The sequence below is a fragment of the Pristiophorus japonicus genome, chromosome 9 (assembly GCF_044704955.1).
Source record: "Pristiophorus japonicus isolate sPriJap1 chromosome 9, sPriJap1.hap1, whole genome shotgun sequence".
NCBI lineage: Eukaryota > Metazoa > Chordata > Chondrichthyes > Pristiophoridae > Pristiophorus > Pristiophorus japonicus.
In genome coordinates this window covers 180,444,264-180,455,872 of record NC_091985.1, presented here as the reverse complement: position 1 = coordinate 180,455,872, position 11,609 = coordinate 180,444,264, and the positions used below count along the sequence as shown (strand labels likewise).

At 63.3% G+C, this 11,609-nt stretch overlaps 1 protein-coding gene across 1 annotated transcript in view; it reads left to right on the top strand.

The window, feature by feature from the left end:
- Positions 1-11,388, top strand: part of LOC139273973 (claudin domain-containing protein 1-like) — a 19,588-nt gene extending 8,200 nt beyond the window's left edge. The window contains exons 2-4 of the mRNA XM_070891044.1: positions 3,557-3,664; positions 5,638-5,775; positions 9,745-11,388. Coding sequence (XP_070747145.1) covers positions 3,557-3,664; positions 5,638-5,775; positions 9,745-9,968 — 470 coding nt within the window. The 3' untranslated portion in view covers positions 9,969-11,388. The remainder of the gene's footprint in view (positions 1-3,556; positions 3,665-5,637; positions 5,776-9,744) is intronic.
- Positions 11,389-11,609: the final 221 nt, after the last annotated feature.

Genomic DNA, 11,609 nt, shown 5'->3' with positions numbered 1-11,609 from the left:
CCCTCTGTCTCTCTCTCCCCCCCTCTGTCTCTCTCTCCCCCCCTCTGTCTCTCTCTCCCCCCCTCTGTCTCTCTCTCCCCCCCTCTGTCTCTCTCTCCCCCCCTCTGTCTCTCTCTCCCCCCCTCTGTCTCTCTCTCCCCCCCTCTGTCTCTCTCTCCCCCCCTCTGTCTCTCTCTCCCCCCCTCTGTCTCTCTCTCCCCCCCTCTGTCTCTCTCTCCCCCCCTCTGTCTCTCTCTCCCCCCCTCTGTCTCTCTCTCCCCCCCTCTGTCTCTCTCTCCCCCCCTCTGTCTCTCTCTCCCCCCCTCTGTCTCTCTCTCCCCCCCTCTGTCTCTCTCTCCCCCTCTGTCTCTCTCTCCCCCCCTCTCTCTCTCTCTCCCCCCCTCTGTCTCTCCCCCCTCTCTCTCTCTCTCCCCCCCTCTGTCTCTCTTTCCCCCCCCCGTCTCTCTCTCTCTCTCCCCCCCCCCTCTGTCTCTCTCTTCCCCCCCCTGTTTCTCTCTTCCCCACCCCCCTGTCTCTCTCTCCCCCCCCCTGTCTCTCTCTCCCCCCCCTCTGTCTCTCTCTCCCCTCCTCTGTCTCTCTCTCCCCTCCTCTGTCTCTCTCTCCCCTCCTCTGTCTCTCTCTCCCCTCCTCTGTCTCTCTCTCCCCCCCTCTGTCTCTCTCTCCCCCCCTCTGTCTCTCTCTCCCCCCCTCTGTCTCTCTCTCCCCCCCTCTGTCTCTCTCTCCCCCCCTTTGTCTCTCTCTCCCCCCCCTCTGTCTCTCTCTCCCCCCCTCTGTCTCTCTCTCCCCCCCTCTGTCTCTCTCTCCCCCCCTCTGTCTCTCTCTCTCCCCCCTCTGTCTCTCTCTCTCTCCCCCCTCTGTCTCTCTCTCTCCCACCTCTGTCTCTCCGCCCCCCTCTGTCTCTCTCCCCCCCCCTCTGTCTCTCTCTCCCCCCCCTCTGTCTCTCTCTCCCCCCCTCTGTCTCTCTCTCCCCCCCTCTGTCTCTCTCTCCCCCCCTCTGTCTCTCTCTCCCCCCCTCTGTCTCTCTCTCCCCCCCTCTGTCTCTCTCTCCCCCCTCTGTCTCTCTCTCCCCCCCTCTGTCTCTCTCTCCCCCCCTCTGTCTCTCTCTCCCCCCTCTGTCTCTCTCTCCCCCCCTCTGTCTCTCTCTCCCCCCCTCTGTCTCTCTCTCCCCCCCTCTGTCTCTCTCTCCCCCCCTCTGTCTCTCTCTCTCCCCCCCTCTGTCTCTCTCTCTCCCCCCTCTGTCTCTCTCTCTCTCCCCCCTCTGTCTCTCTCTCTCCCACCTCTGTCTCTCCGCCCCCCTCTGTCTCTCTCCCCCCCCCTCTGTCTCTCTCCCCCCCCCTCTGTCTCTCTCCCCCCCCCTCTGTCTCTCTCCCCCCCCTCTGTCTCTCTCCCCCCCCCTCTGTCTCTCTCTCCCCCCCTCTGTCTCTCTCTCCCCCCTCTGTCTCTCTCTCCCCCCCTCTGTCTCTCTCTTCCCCCCCCCTGTCTCTCTCTCCCCCCCCTCTGTCTCCCTCTCCCCTCCTCTGTCTCCCTCTCCCCTCCTCTGTCTCTCTCTCCCCTCCTCTGTCTCTCTCTCCCCCCCTCTGTCTCTCTCTACCCCCCTCTGTCTCTCTCTACCCCCCTCTGTCTCTCTCTACCCCCCTCTGTCTCTCTCTCCCCCCCTCTGTCTCTCTCTCCCCCCCTCTGTCTCTCTCTCCCCCCTCTGTCTCTCTCTCCCCCCTCTGTCTCTCTCTCCCCCCCTCTGTCTCTCTCTCCCCCCCTCTGTCTCTCTCTCCCCCCCTCTGTCTCTCTCTCCCCCCCTCTGTCTCTCTCTCCCCCCCTCTGTCTCTCTCTCCCCCCCTCTGTCTCTCTCTCCCCCCCTCTGTCTCTCTCTCCCCCCCTCTGTCTCTCTCTCCCCCCCTCTGTCTCTCTCTCCCCCCTCTGTCTCTCTCTCCCCCCCTCTGTCTCTCTCTCCCCCCCTCTGTCTCTCTCTCCCCCTCTGTCTCTCTCTCCCCCCTCTGTCTCTCTCTCCCCCCCTCTGTCTCTCTCTCCCCCCCTCTGTCTCTCTCTCCCCCCCTCTGTCTCTCTCTCCCCTCTCTCTGTCTCTCTCTCCCCTCTCTCTGTCTCTCCCTTTCCATCCTCGCCCGCGCCCTCCCCCTCCCTCCTCGCCCGCGCCCTCCCCCTCCCTCCTCGCCCGCGCCCTCCCCCTCCCTCCTCGCCCGCGCCCTCCGCCTCCCTCCTCGCCCGCGCCCTCCCCCTCCCTCCTCGCCCGCGCCCTCCCCCTCCCTCCTCGCCCGCGCCCTCCCCCTCCCTCCTCGCCCACGCCCTCCCCCTCCCCCCTCCCTCCTCGCCCGCGCCCTCCCCCTCCCTCCTCGCCCGCGCCCTCCCCCTCCCTCCTCGCCCGCGCCCTCCCCCTCCCTCCTCGCCCGCGCCCTCCCCCTCCCTCCTCGCCCGCGCCCTCCCCCTCCCTCCTCGCCCGCGTCCTCCCCCTCCCTCCTCGCCCGCGCCCTCCCCCTCCCTCCTCGCACGCGCCCTCCCCCTCCCTCCTCGCCCGCGCCCTCCCCCTCCCTCCTCGCCCGCGCCCTACCCCTCCCTCCTCGCCCTCCCCCTCCCTCCGCGCCCTCCCCCTCCCTCCGCGCCCTCCCCCTCCCTCCGCGCCCTCCCCCTCCCTCCGTGCCCTCCCCCTCGCTCCGCGCCCTCCCCCTCCCTCCTCGCCCGCGCCCTCCCCCTCCTTCCTCGCCCGCCCCCTCCCTCCTCGCCCGCGCCCTCCCCCTCCCTCCTCGCCCGCGCCCTCCCCCTCCCTCCTCGCCCGCGCCCTCCCCCTCCCTCCTCGCCCGCGCCCTCCCCCTCCCTCCTCGCCCGCGCCCTCCCCCTCCCTCCTCGCCCGCGCCCTCCCCCTCCCTCCTCGCCCTCCCCCTCCCTCCTCGCCCTCCCCCTCCTTCCTCGCCCTCCCCCTCTCTCCTCCCCCTCCCTCCTCGCCCTCCCCCTCCCTCCTCGCCCTCCCCCTCCCTCCTCGCCCTCCCCCTCCCTCCTCGTCCTCCCCCTCCCTCCTCGCCCTCCCCCTCCCTCCTCGCCCTCCCCCTCCCTCCTCGCCCTCCCCCTCCCTCCTCGCCCTCCCCCTCCCCCTCCCTCCTCAGCCTCCCCCTCCCTCCTCGCCCTCCCCCTCCCTCCTCGCCCTCCCCCTCCCTCCTCGCCCGCGCCCTCCCCCTCCCTCCTCGCCCGCGCCCTCCCCCTCCCTCCTCGCCCGCGCCCTACCTCCTCACCCGCGCTCTCTCCCTCTTTCGCTCACGCCCTCTCTCTCTCTCTCTCTCTCCCTCCCTCTCCCTCCCTCTCTCTCCCTCTCCCACTCTCTCCCTCTCTCCCACTCTCCCACTCTCCCTCGTGCCCTCTCTCCCTCGCGCCCTCCCTCTCTCTCTCTCTCTCTCTCTCTCGCGCTCTGCAGGATAAAGCCTATATTTGAACCCTCTCTCCCTCTCTCCCTTGCTCCCTCTTTCCCTCGCGCTCTCCCTCTCCCTCCCTCTCTCCCTCTCGCGCTCTCCAGGATAAAGTCTATATTTGAACCCTCTCTCCCTTTTATTCCCAGAAGTGGAACCACACACTGTGTGTGTCAGCTTTACTCTTCAGGAACAGTTTACACCCAAATACGTTCACATTGGAAACCCCAACAGTGGAGTCGATTACGTGAGAACTTGTGAGTTCCTCTCACCCATCCTGCTGTCTGTTATGTGTGAAAAAAGTTGCCTGTCAGTGCGGTTCCTATGTCGACCTCTCCTAATATAATTTTCCACATCCAGAATTATAATGGGCAAAATCCTCGAGAAACAGGTAACACTGTAATGACATGCTCCTGCCACTGGTGGCGCTGCATAGCCATGGTTTTGGCCCCTCGAGCCTGATACACAGGAACAGGAGAAGGCTCATTCAGTCCCTCGAGCCTGTTACACAGGAACAGGAGGAGGCCCATTCAATCCCTTGAGTCTGTTACACAGGAACAGTAGGAGGCCCATTCAGTCCCTCGAGTCTGTTACACAGGAACAGGAGGAGGCCCATTCAGTCCCTCGAGCCTGTTACACAGGAACAGGAGGAGGCCCATTCAGCCCATCGAGTCTGTTACACAGGAACAGAAGGAGGCCTATTCAGTCCCTCGAGCCTGTTACACAGGAACAGGAGGAGGCCCATTCAGTCCCTCGAGCCTGTTACACAGGATCAGGAGGAGGCCCATTCAGCCCATCGAGCCTGTTACACAGGAACGGGAGGAGGCCCATTCAGTCCCTCGAGTCTGTTACACAGGAACAGAAGGAGGCCTATTCAGTCCCTCGAGCCTGTTACACAGGAACAGGAGGAGGCCCATTCAGTCCCTCGAGCCTGTTACACAGGAACAGGAGGAGGCCCATTCACCCCATCGAGTCTGTTACACAGGAACAGAAGGAGGCCTATTCAGTCCCTCGAGCCTGTTACACAGGAACAGGAGGAGGCCCATTCAGTCCCTCGAGCCTGTTACACAGGATCAGGAGGAGGCCCATTCAGCCCATCGAGCCTGTTACACAGGAACGGGAGGAGGCCCATTCAGTCCCTCGAGTCTGTTACACAGGAACAGAAGGAGGCCTATTCAGTCCCTCGAGCCTGTTACACAGGAACAGGAGGAGGCCCATTCAGTCCCTCGAGCCTGTTACACAGGAACAGCAGGAGGCCCATTCAGCCCATCGAGCCTGTTACACAGGAACAGGAGGAGGCCCATTCAGCCCCTCGAGCCTGTTACACAGGAACGGGAGGAGGCTCATTCAGTCCCTCGAGTCTATTACACAGGAACAGGAGGAGGCCCATTCAATCCCTCGAGTCTGTTACACAGGAACAGGAGGAGGCCCATTCAGTCCCTCGAGTCTATTACACAGGAACAGGAGGAGGCCCATTCAATCCCTCGAGTCTGTTACACAGGAACAGGAGGAGGCCCATTCAGTCCCTCGAGTCTGTTACACAGGAACAGGAGGAGGCCCATTCAGCCCTTCGAGACTGATACACAGGAACAGGAGGAGGCCCATTCAGCCCCTCGAGTCTGTTACACAGGAACAGGAGGAGGCCCATTCAGCCCCTCGAGACTGATACATTAGGAACAGGTGGAGGCCCATTCAGACCCTCGAGCATGTTACATTAGGAACAGGAGGAGGCCCATTCAGCCCCTCGAGTCTGTTACACAGGAACAGGAGGAGGCCCATTTAACCCCTTGAGTCTGTTACACAGGAACAGGAGGAGGCCCATTCAGCTCCTCGAGCCTGATGCACAGAAACAGGAGGAGGCCCATTCAGCCCCTCGAACCTGATAGGAACAGGAGGAGGCCCATTCAGCCCCTCGAGCCTGTTCTACAGGAACAGGAGGAGGCCATTCAGCCCCTCGAGCCTGTTACACAGGAACAGGAGGAGGCCATTCAGCCCCTCGAACCTGATACACAGGAACAGGAGGAGGCCCATTCAGCCCCTCGAACCTGATACACAGGAACAGGAGGAGGCCCATTCAGCCCCTCGAGCCTGTTCTACAGGAACAGGAGGAGTCCCATTCAGCCCCTCATTCTTTGGGAACTTTCTGTCACTTTGTGACCCGGAGCCATCTTATTTTGCGCACGTTCATGGCGATGTCTCTTTCTCTCCATCTCTCTCTCCCCATTTACAGACTTGAGTCGGAGTCAGTTCCTGCTGCCCTTCGTTAGCCTGGGATTGATGTGTTTGGGAGCACTGATTGGTCTGTGTGCGTGTGCCTGTCATACACTCTACCCAACCATCGGGACTGGGGTACTCCATCTTCTCGCAGGTAGGGTTCTCGACAGCTCCCCTTCGCTCTCTTTCCCCCCCCACTCCCCTCCCCCACCTCGCTCTCCCTCCCCCCCTCGCTCTCCCTCCCCCCCCCCCCACTCCCCTCCCCCCCCTCGCTCTCCCTCCCCCCCCTCGCTCTCCCTCCCCCCCCCTCGCTCTCCCTCCCCCCCCTCGCTCTCCCTCCCCCCCCTCGCTCTCCCTCCCCCCCCTCGCTCTCCCTCCCCCCCCTCGCTCTCCCTCCCCCCCCCTCGCTCTCTCTCCCCCCTCGCTCTCCCTCCCCCCCCCACTCCCCTCCCCCCCTCGCCCTCCCTCCCCCCCCTCGCCCTCCCTCCCCCCCCTCGCTCTCCCTTCCCCCCCCCCTCGCTCTCCCTTCCCCCCCCCTCGCTCTCCCTCCCCCCCCCTCGCTCTCCCTTCCCCCCCTCGCTCTCCCTCCCCCCCCCTCGCTCTCCCTCCCCCCCCCCTCGCTCTCCCTCCCCCCCACTCCCCTCCCCCCCCCCTCGCTCTCCCTCCCCCCCCCCCCTCGCTCTCCCTCCCCCCCCACTCCCCTCCCCCCCCTCGCTCTCCCTCCCCCCCCTCGCTCTCCCTCCCCCCCCTCGCTCTCCCTCCCCCCCCTCGCTCTCCCTCCCCCCCCTCGCTCTCCCTCCCCCCCCTCGCTCTCCCCCCCTCGCTCTCCCTCCCCCCCCTCGCTCTCCCTCCCCCCCCTCGCTCTCCCTCCCCCCCCTCGCTCTCCCTCCCCCCCCCTCGCTCTCCCTCCCCCCCTCGCTCTCCCTCCCCCCCTCGCTCTCCCTCCCCCACCTCGCTCTCCCTCCCCCCCTCGCTCTCCCTCCCCCCCCCCCCACTCCCCTCCCCCCCCTCGCTCTCCCTCCCCCCCCTCGCTCTCCCTCCCCCCCCCTCGCTCTCCCTCCCCCCCTCGCTCTCCCTCCCCCCCCTCGCTCTCCCTCCCCCCCCTCGCTCTCCCTCCCCCCCCTCGCTCTCCCTCCCCCCCCTCGCTCTCCCTCCCCCCCCTCGCTCTCCCTCCCCCCCCCTCGCTCTCTCTCCCCCCTCGCTCTCCCTCCCCCCCCCACTCCCCTCCCCCCCTCGCCCTCCCTCCCCCCCCTCGCCCTCCCTCCCCCCCCTCGCTCTCCCTTCCCCCCCCCCTCGCTCTCCCTTCCCCCCCCCTCGCTCTCCCTCCCCCCCCCTCGCTCTCCCTCCCCCCCCTCGCTCTCCCTCCCCCCCCCCTCGCTCTCCCTCCCCCCCCCCTCGCTCTCCCTCCCCCCCACTCCCCTCCCCCCCCTCGCTCTCCCTCCCCCCCCCCCCTCGCTCTCCCTCCCCCCCCACTCCCCTCCCCCCCCTCGCTCTCCCTCCCCCCCCTCGCTCTCCCTCCCCCCCCTCGCTCTCCCTCCCCCCCCTCGCTCTCCCTCCCCCCCCTCGCTCTCCCTCCCCCCCCTCGCTCTCCCCCCCTCGCTCTCCCTCCCCCCCCTCGCTCTCCCTCCCCCCCCCTCGCTCTCCCTCCCCCCCCTCGCTCTCCCTCCCCCCCCCTCGCTCTCCCTCCCCCCCTCGCTCTCCCTCCCCCCCCTCGCTCTCCCTCCCCCCTTCGCTCTCCCCCCCCTCGCTCTCCCTCCCCCCTTCGCTCTCCCTCCCCCCTTCGCTCTCCCTCCCCCCCCTCGCTCTCCCTCCCCCCCCTCGCTCTCCCTCCCCCCCCTCGCTCTCCCTCCCCCCCCTCGCTCTCCCTCCCCCCCCTCGCTCTCCCTCCCCCCCCTCGCTCTCCCTCCCCCCCCTCGCTCTCCCTCCCCCCCCTCGCTCTCCCTCCCCCCCCTCGCTCTCCCTCCCCCCCCTCGCTCTCCCTCCCCCCCTCGCTCTCCCTCCCCCCCTCGCTCTCCCTCCCCCCCCTCGCTCTCCCTCCCCCCCCTCGCTCTCCCTCCCCCCCCTCGCTCTCCCTCCCCCCCCTCGCTCTCCCTCCCCCCCCCTCGCTCTCCCCCCCCCCCTCGCTCTCCCCCCCCCTCGCTCTCCCTCCTCCCCCCCCTCGCTCTCCCTCCCCCCCTCGCTCTCCCTCCCCTCCCCCCCTCGCTCTCCCTCCCCTCCCCCCCTCGCTCTCCCTCCCCTCCCCCCCTCGCTCTCCCTCCCCTCCCCCCCTCGCTCTCCCTCCCCTCCCCCCCTCGCTCTCCCTCCCCTCCCCTCCTCGCTCTCCCTCCCCTCCCCCCCTCGCTCTCCCTCTCCTCCCCCCCTCGCTCTCCTCCCCCCCTCGCTCTCCCTCCCCCCCCTCGCTCTCCCTCCCCCCCCCTCGCTCTCCCTCCCCCCCCTCGCTCTCCCTCCCCCCCCCTCGCTCTCCTTCCCCCCCCTCGCTCTTCCTCCTCCCCCTCACTCTCCCACCTCCCCCTCGCTGTCCCTCTTCTCTTTGCATGCAGATTTGTGACAGAGTAGATGCCGGAAAGATGTTTCCCCCGGGCTGGGGAGTCTAGAACCAGGGGGTCACAGTCTCAGAATAAGGACTGAGATGAGGAGAAATGTCTTCATCGAACCAGAGAAATTTACAGCACGGAAGGAGGCCATTTCAGCCCATCGTGTCCACGCTGGCCAGCGAAGAGCTCTCCAGCCTAATCCCACTTTCCAGCTCTGGGTCCATAGCCCCGTAAGTTACAGCACTAAGTGCACATCCAAGTACATTTTAAATGTGGTGAGGGTTTTGGCCGGGTTTTGGCCGGACCTTTTATTTTGTCATTCGGACATTCACAAGCCACCAACTCGGCTTGCAAAGGCAGCTCTTCCAGAAGTTAGACACCTATCGAGATTCCAGTGTCTCTACAGTCCCTAAGAGTCTGTGTGACAAAAGCCAGTTCCATCTTTTTATATCTAAAACCCTGAACCCTGATTCTTTGCATTTAGCCAATCATGACCAACTGCTTTCTGAATCGTTTAACATACAGACTATTATTCCCACCGTAACAAGGTACTCAAATATTTAAACATCCAGACATGACCAGTGACTCATTGCACTGGCTGCAAGGCACCACATTGTCTAACGGGCTCTTTCCCATCCAAACTTCATTCCTGTTTTTTAATCCAAACTTCAGACCGCGTGCTGAAGCAAAAGGTGTTCAGAAATGCGGGACTGTGCTCCCACACACTCCCTTTGTTCCTCTACACGTCAGTGTCCCACCATTTAATGTGTGTTCCCTTGGCTTGTTAGTCCTTCCCAAATGCATTCACTCGGAGGGTGGTGAATCGTTGGAATTCTCTGCCCAGAGGTCTATGGAGGCTCAGTTGTTGAGTATATTGCAGACATAGAGATCGATAGATTTTTGGATATTCAGGAAATGAAGGATCGTCATCATCGGCAGTCCCTTGGAATTGAGGAAGACTTGCTTAACATGAGTCCTTAGGTAGCTGAACAGTCCAATACGAGAGCCACAGTCCCTGTCACAGGTGGGACAGATAGTGGTTGAGGGAAAGGGAAGGGTGGGACAGGTTTGCCGCACGCTCCTTCCGCTGCCTGCGCTTGGTCTTTGCGCGCTCTCGGCGACGAGACTCGAGGTGCTCAGCGCCCTCCCGGATGCACTTCCTCCACTGAGGGTGGTCTATGGCCAGGGACTCCCAGGTGTCGGTGGGGATGTTGCACTTTATCAGGGGGGCATTGAGGGTGTCCCTTGTAACGTTTCCTCTGCCCACCTTTGGCTCGTTTGCCCGTGAAGGAGTTCCGAGTAGAGTGCTTGCTTTGGGAGTCTCGTGTCTGGGGCATGGGAACAATGTGGCCTGTCGAACGCAGATGCCTGCGCTTGATTTCTGCACGCTCTCGGCGTTGAGACTCGAGGTGCTCAGCGCACTGGAAGATATGGGGATAGCGCAGGCAATTGGAGTTGAGGCAGAAGATCAGCCATGATGGCATTGAATGGGGGAGCAGGATCGACGGGCTGAATGGCCGACTTCTCCTATTATGTTCTTGTGTAACACTCTCTCTCTCTCTCTCTCTCTCTCTCTCTGCCCCCCACAGGACTCTGCATCCTGGGCACTGTGGCCTGTTTCACCGCCAATATCGAACTGCTCCGCACCAAGCTGCACCCCCCAGAGCCGCTGGCGCCCGGCGAGTACGGCTGGTCCTTCTGCCTGGCCTGCGTCTCTGCCCCACTGCAGCTCATGGCCGCCGCCCTCTTCATCTGGGCCGCCCGCACCGACAGGACCGATTACCGCCGCCTTAAGTCGTGCCGCGTGGCCTAGCCCCGCCCCCTCGCTGTGCCCCGAGCGGCTGGCTGAACTCGCGAACCCTGCGCAAATCAGGTCCGGCAATTTCAAATCTGTACAGGAGCTCGTTCGTTCTTGCACCTCTCTTCCCCCCCCCCCCCCCCCCGCGGCGTAGCTATTCGACTCTGGCGGCCTCGTCTCACACGTTCCGGGGCGGGGAATGGAAGGGGGAGGAGAGATTGGGGGGGGGGGGGCTGTTTTTTTCTCTGACATCAGCTCTTTCTTTTTCTTTCCTCTTCCCCCTCCCCCCGCCCCCAAAGCTGTTCAACTGTGGAGGCCTCGTTTCTCATGTTGCTGTGGAAGGGGACAGGGGGATGAATGGGGGGGAAGGGGATCATGCCTTTTCTCTAACATCAGCTCTTTTTTTCTCCCCCCCCCCCCCCCCCGCCAATGCTATTCAACTCTGGAGGCTTCGTCTGATATGTTCCAGAAGGAGGGAGGGGGAGAGGAGATGGGGGAAGGGGAGATCTGTTTTTTTTCTCTGACAACACCTCTCTCTTTTCTCCCCCTCCCACGCCCTTATTCGTAAAGAATTTCCATTTCACCACCACAGGACTTCCCAAAGTGCTTCAGACATTAAAATACTTTTCGAAATGTAGTCACTGTTGCGAAGTAGGAAACTGGATCGACTCGGCTTATATTCACTGGAATTTAGAAGGATGAGAGGGGATCTCATCGAAGCAAATATAATTCTGACGGGACTGGACAGGTTAGATGCAGGAAGAATGTTCCCAATGTTGGGGAAGTCCAGAACCAGGGGACATAGTCTAAGGATAAGGGGTAAGCCATTTCGGACCGAGATGAGGGGAAACTTCTTCACCCAGAGAGTTATTAACCTGTGGAATTCCCTGCCGCAGAGAGTTGTTGAGGCCAGTTCGTTGGGACATATTCAAAAGGGAGTTAGATATGGCCCTTACGGTTAAGGGATCGGGGGGTATGGAGAGAAAGCAGGAACGGGGTACTGAAGGAATGATCAGCCATGATCTTATTGAATGGTGGTGCAGGCTCGAAGGGCCGAATGGCCTGTTCCTGCTCCTATTTTCTATGTTTCTATGAAACGAGGCAGCTAATTTGGGCACAGCAAACTCCCACCAGCAGCAAATGACCAGGAGACACCTTGGAGTTTTTTTGGGTGTTGGTTGAGGGATAAATATTGGGCCCCAGCACACTGGGGAGAACAGCTCCCTGCTCCTCCACCGATAGTGGGCGTGGGATTTCTGTTCATTCCCCGATAGCAGACCCCAGACCCCGGCAGACGTTCGAGCTCCTGACACTGTCATAACCTGCGTGAGAAATAATGGTATTTGATCATTTGTGTATGTATTTTTTAATCATAATCCGCTTCCCAAACTCCATAAATTATTGTAATGTGGAAATAAAAGACATGGCAAATCCAGCGCGGCACTTTATAGAGGGTTGCTGATGGGTACATGCAACAGGAGGAGGCCCATTCAGCACCTCGAGTCTGTTACACAGGAACAGGAGGAGGCCCATTCAGGCCCTCGAGTCTGTTACACAGGAACAGGAGGAGGCCCATTCAGCCCCTCGAGCCTCTTACACAGGAACAGGAGGAGGCCATTCAGCCCCTCGAGCCTGTTACACAGGAACAGGAGGAGG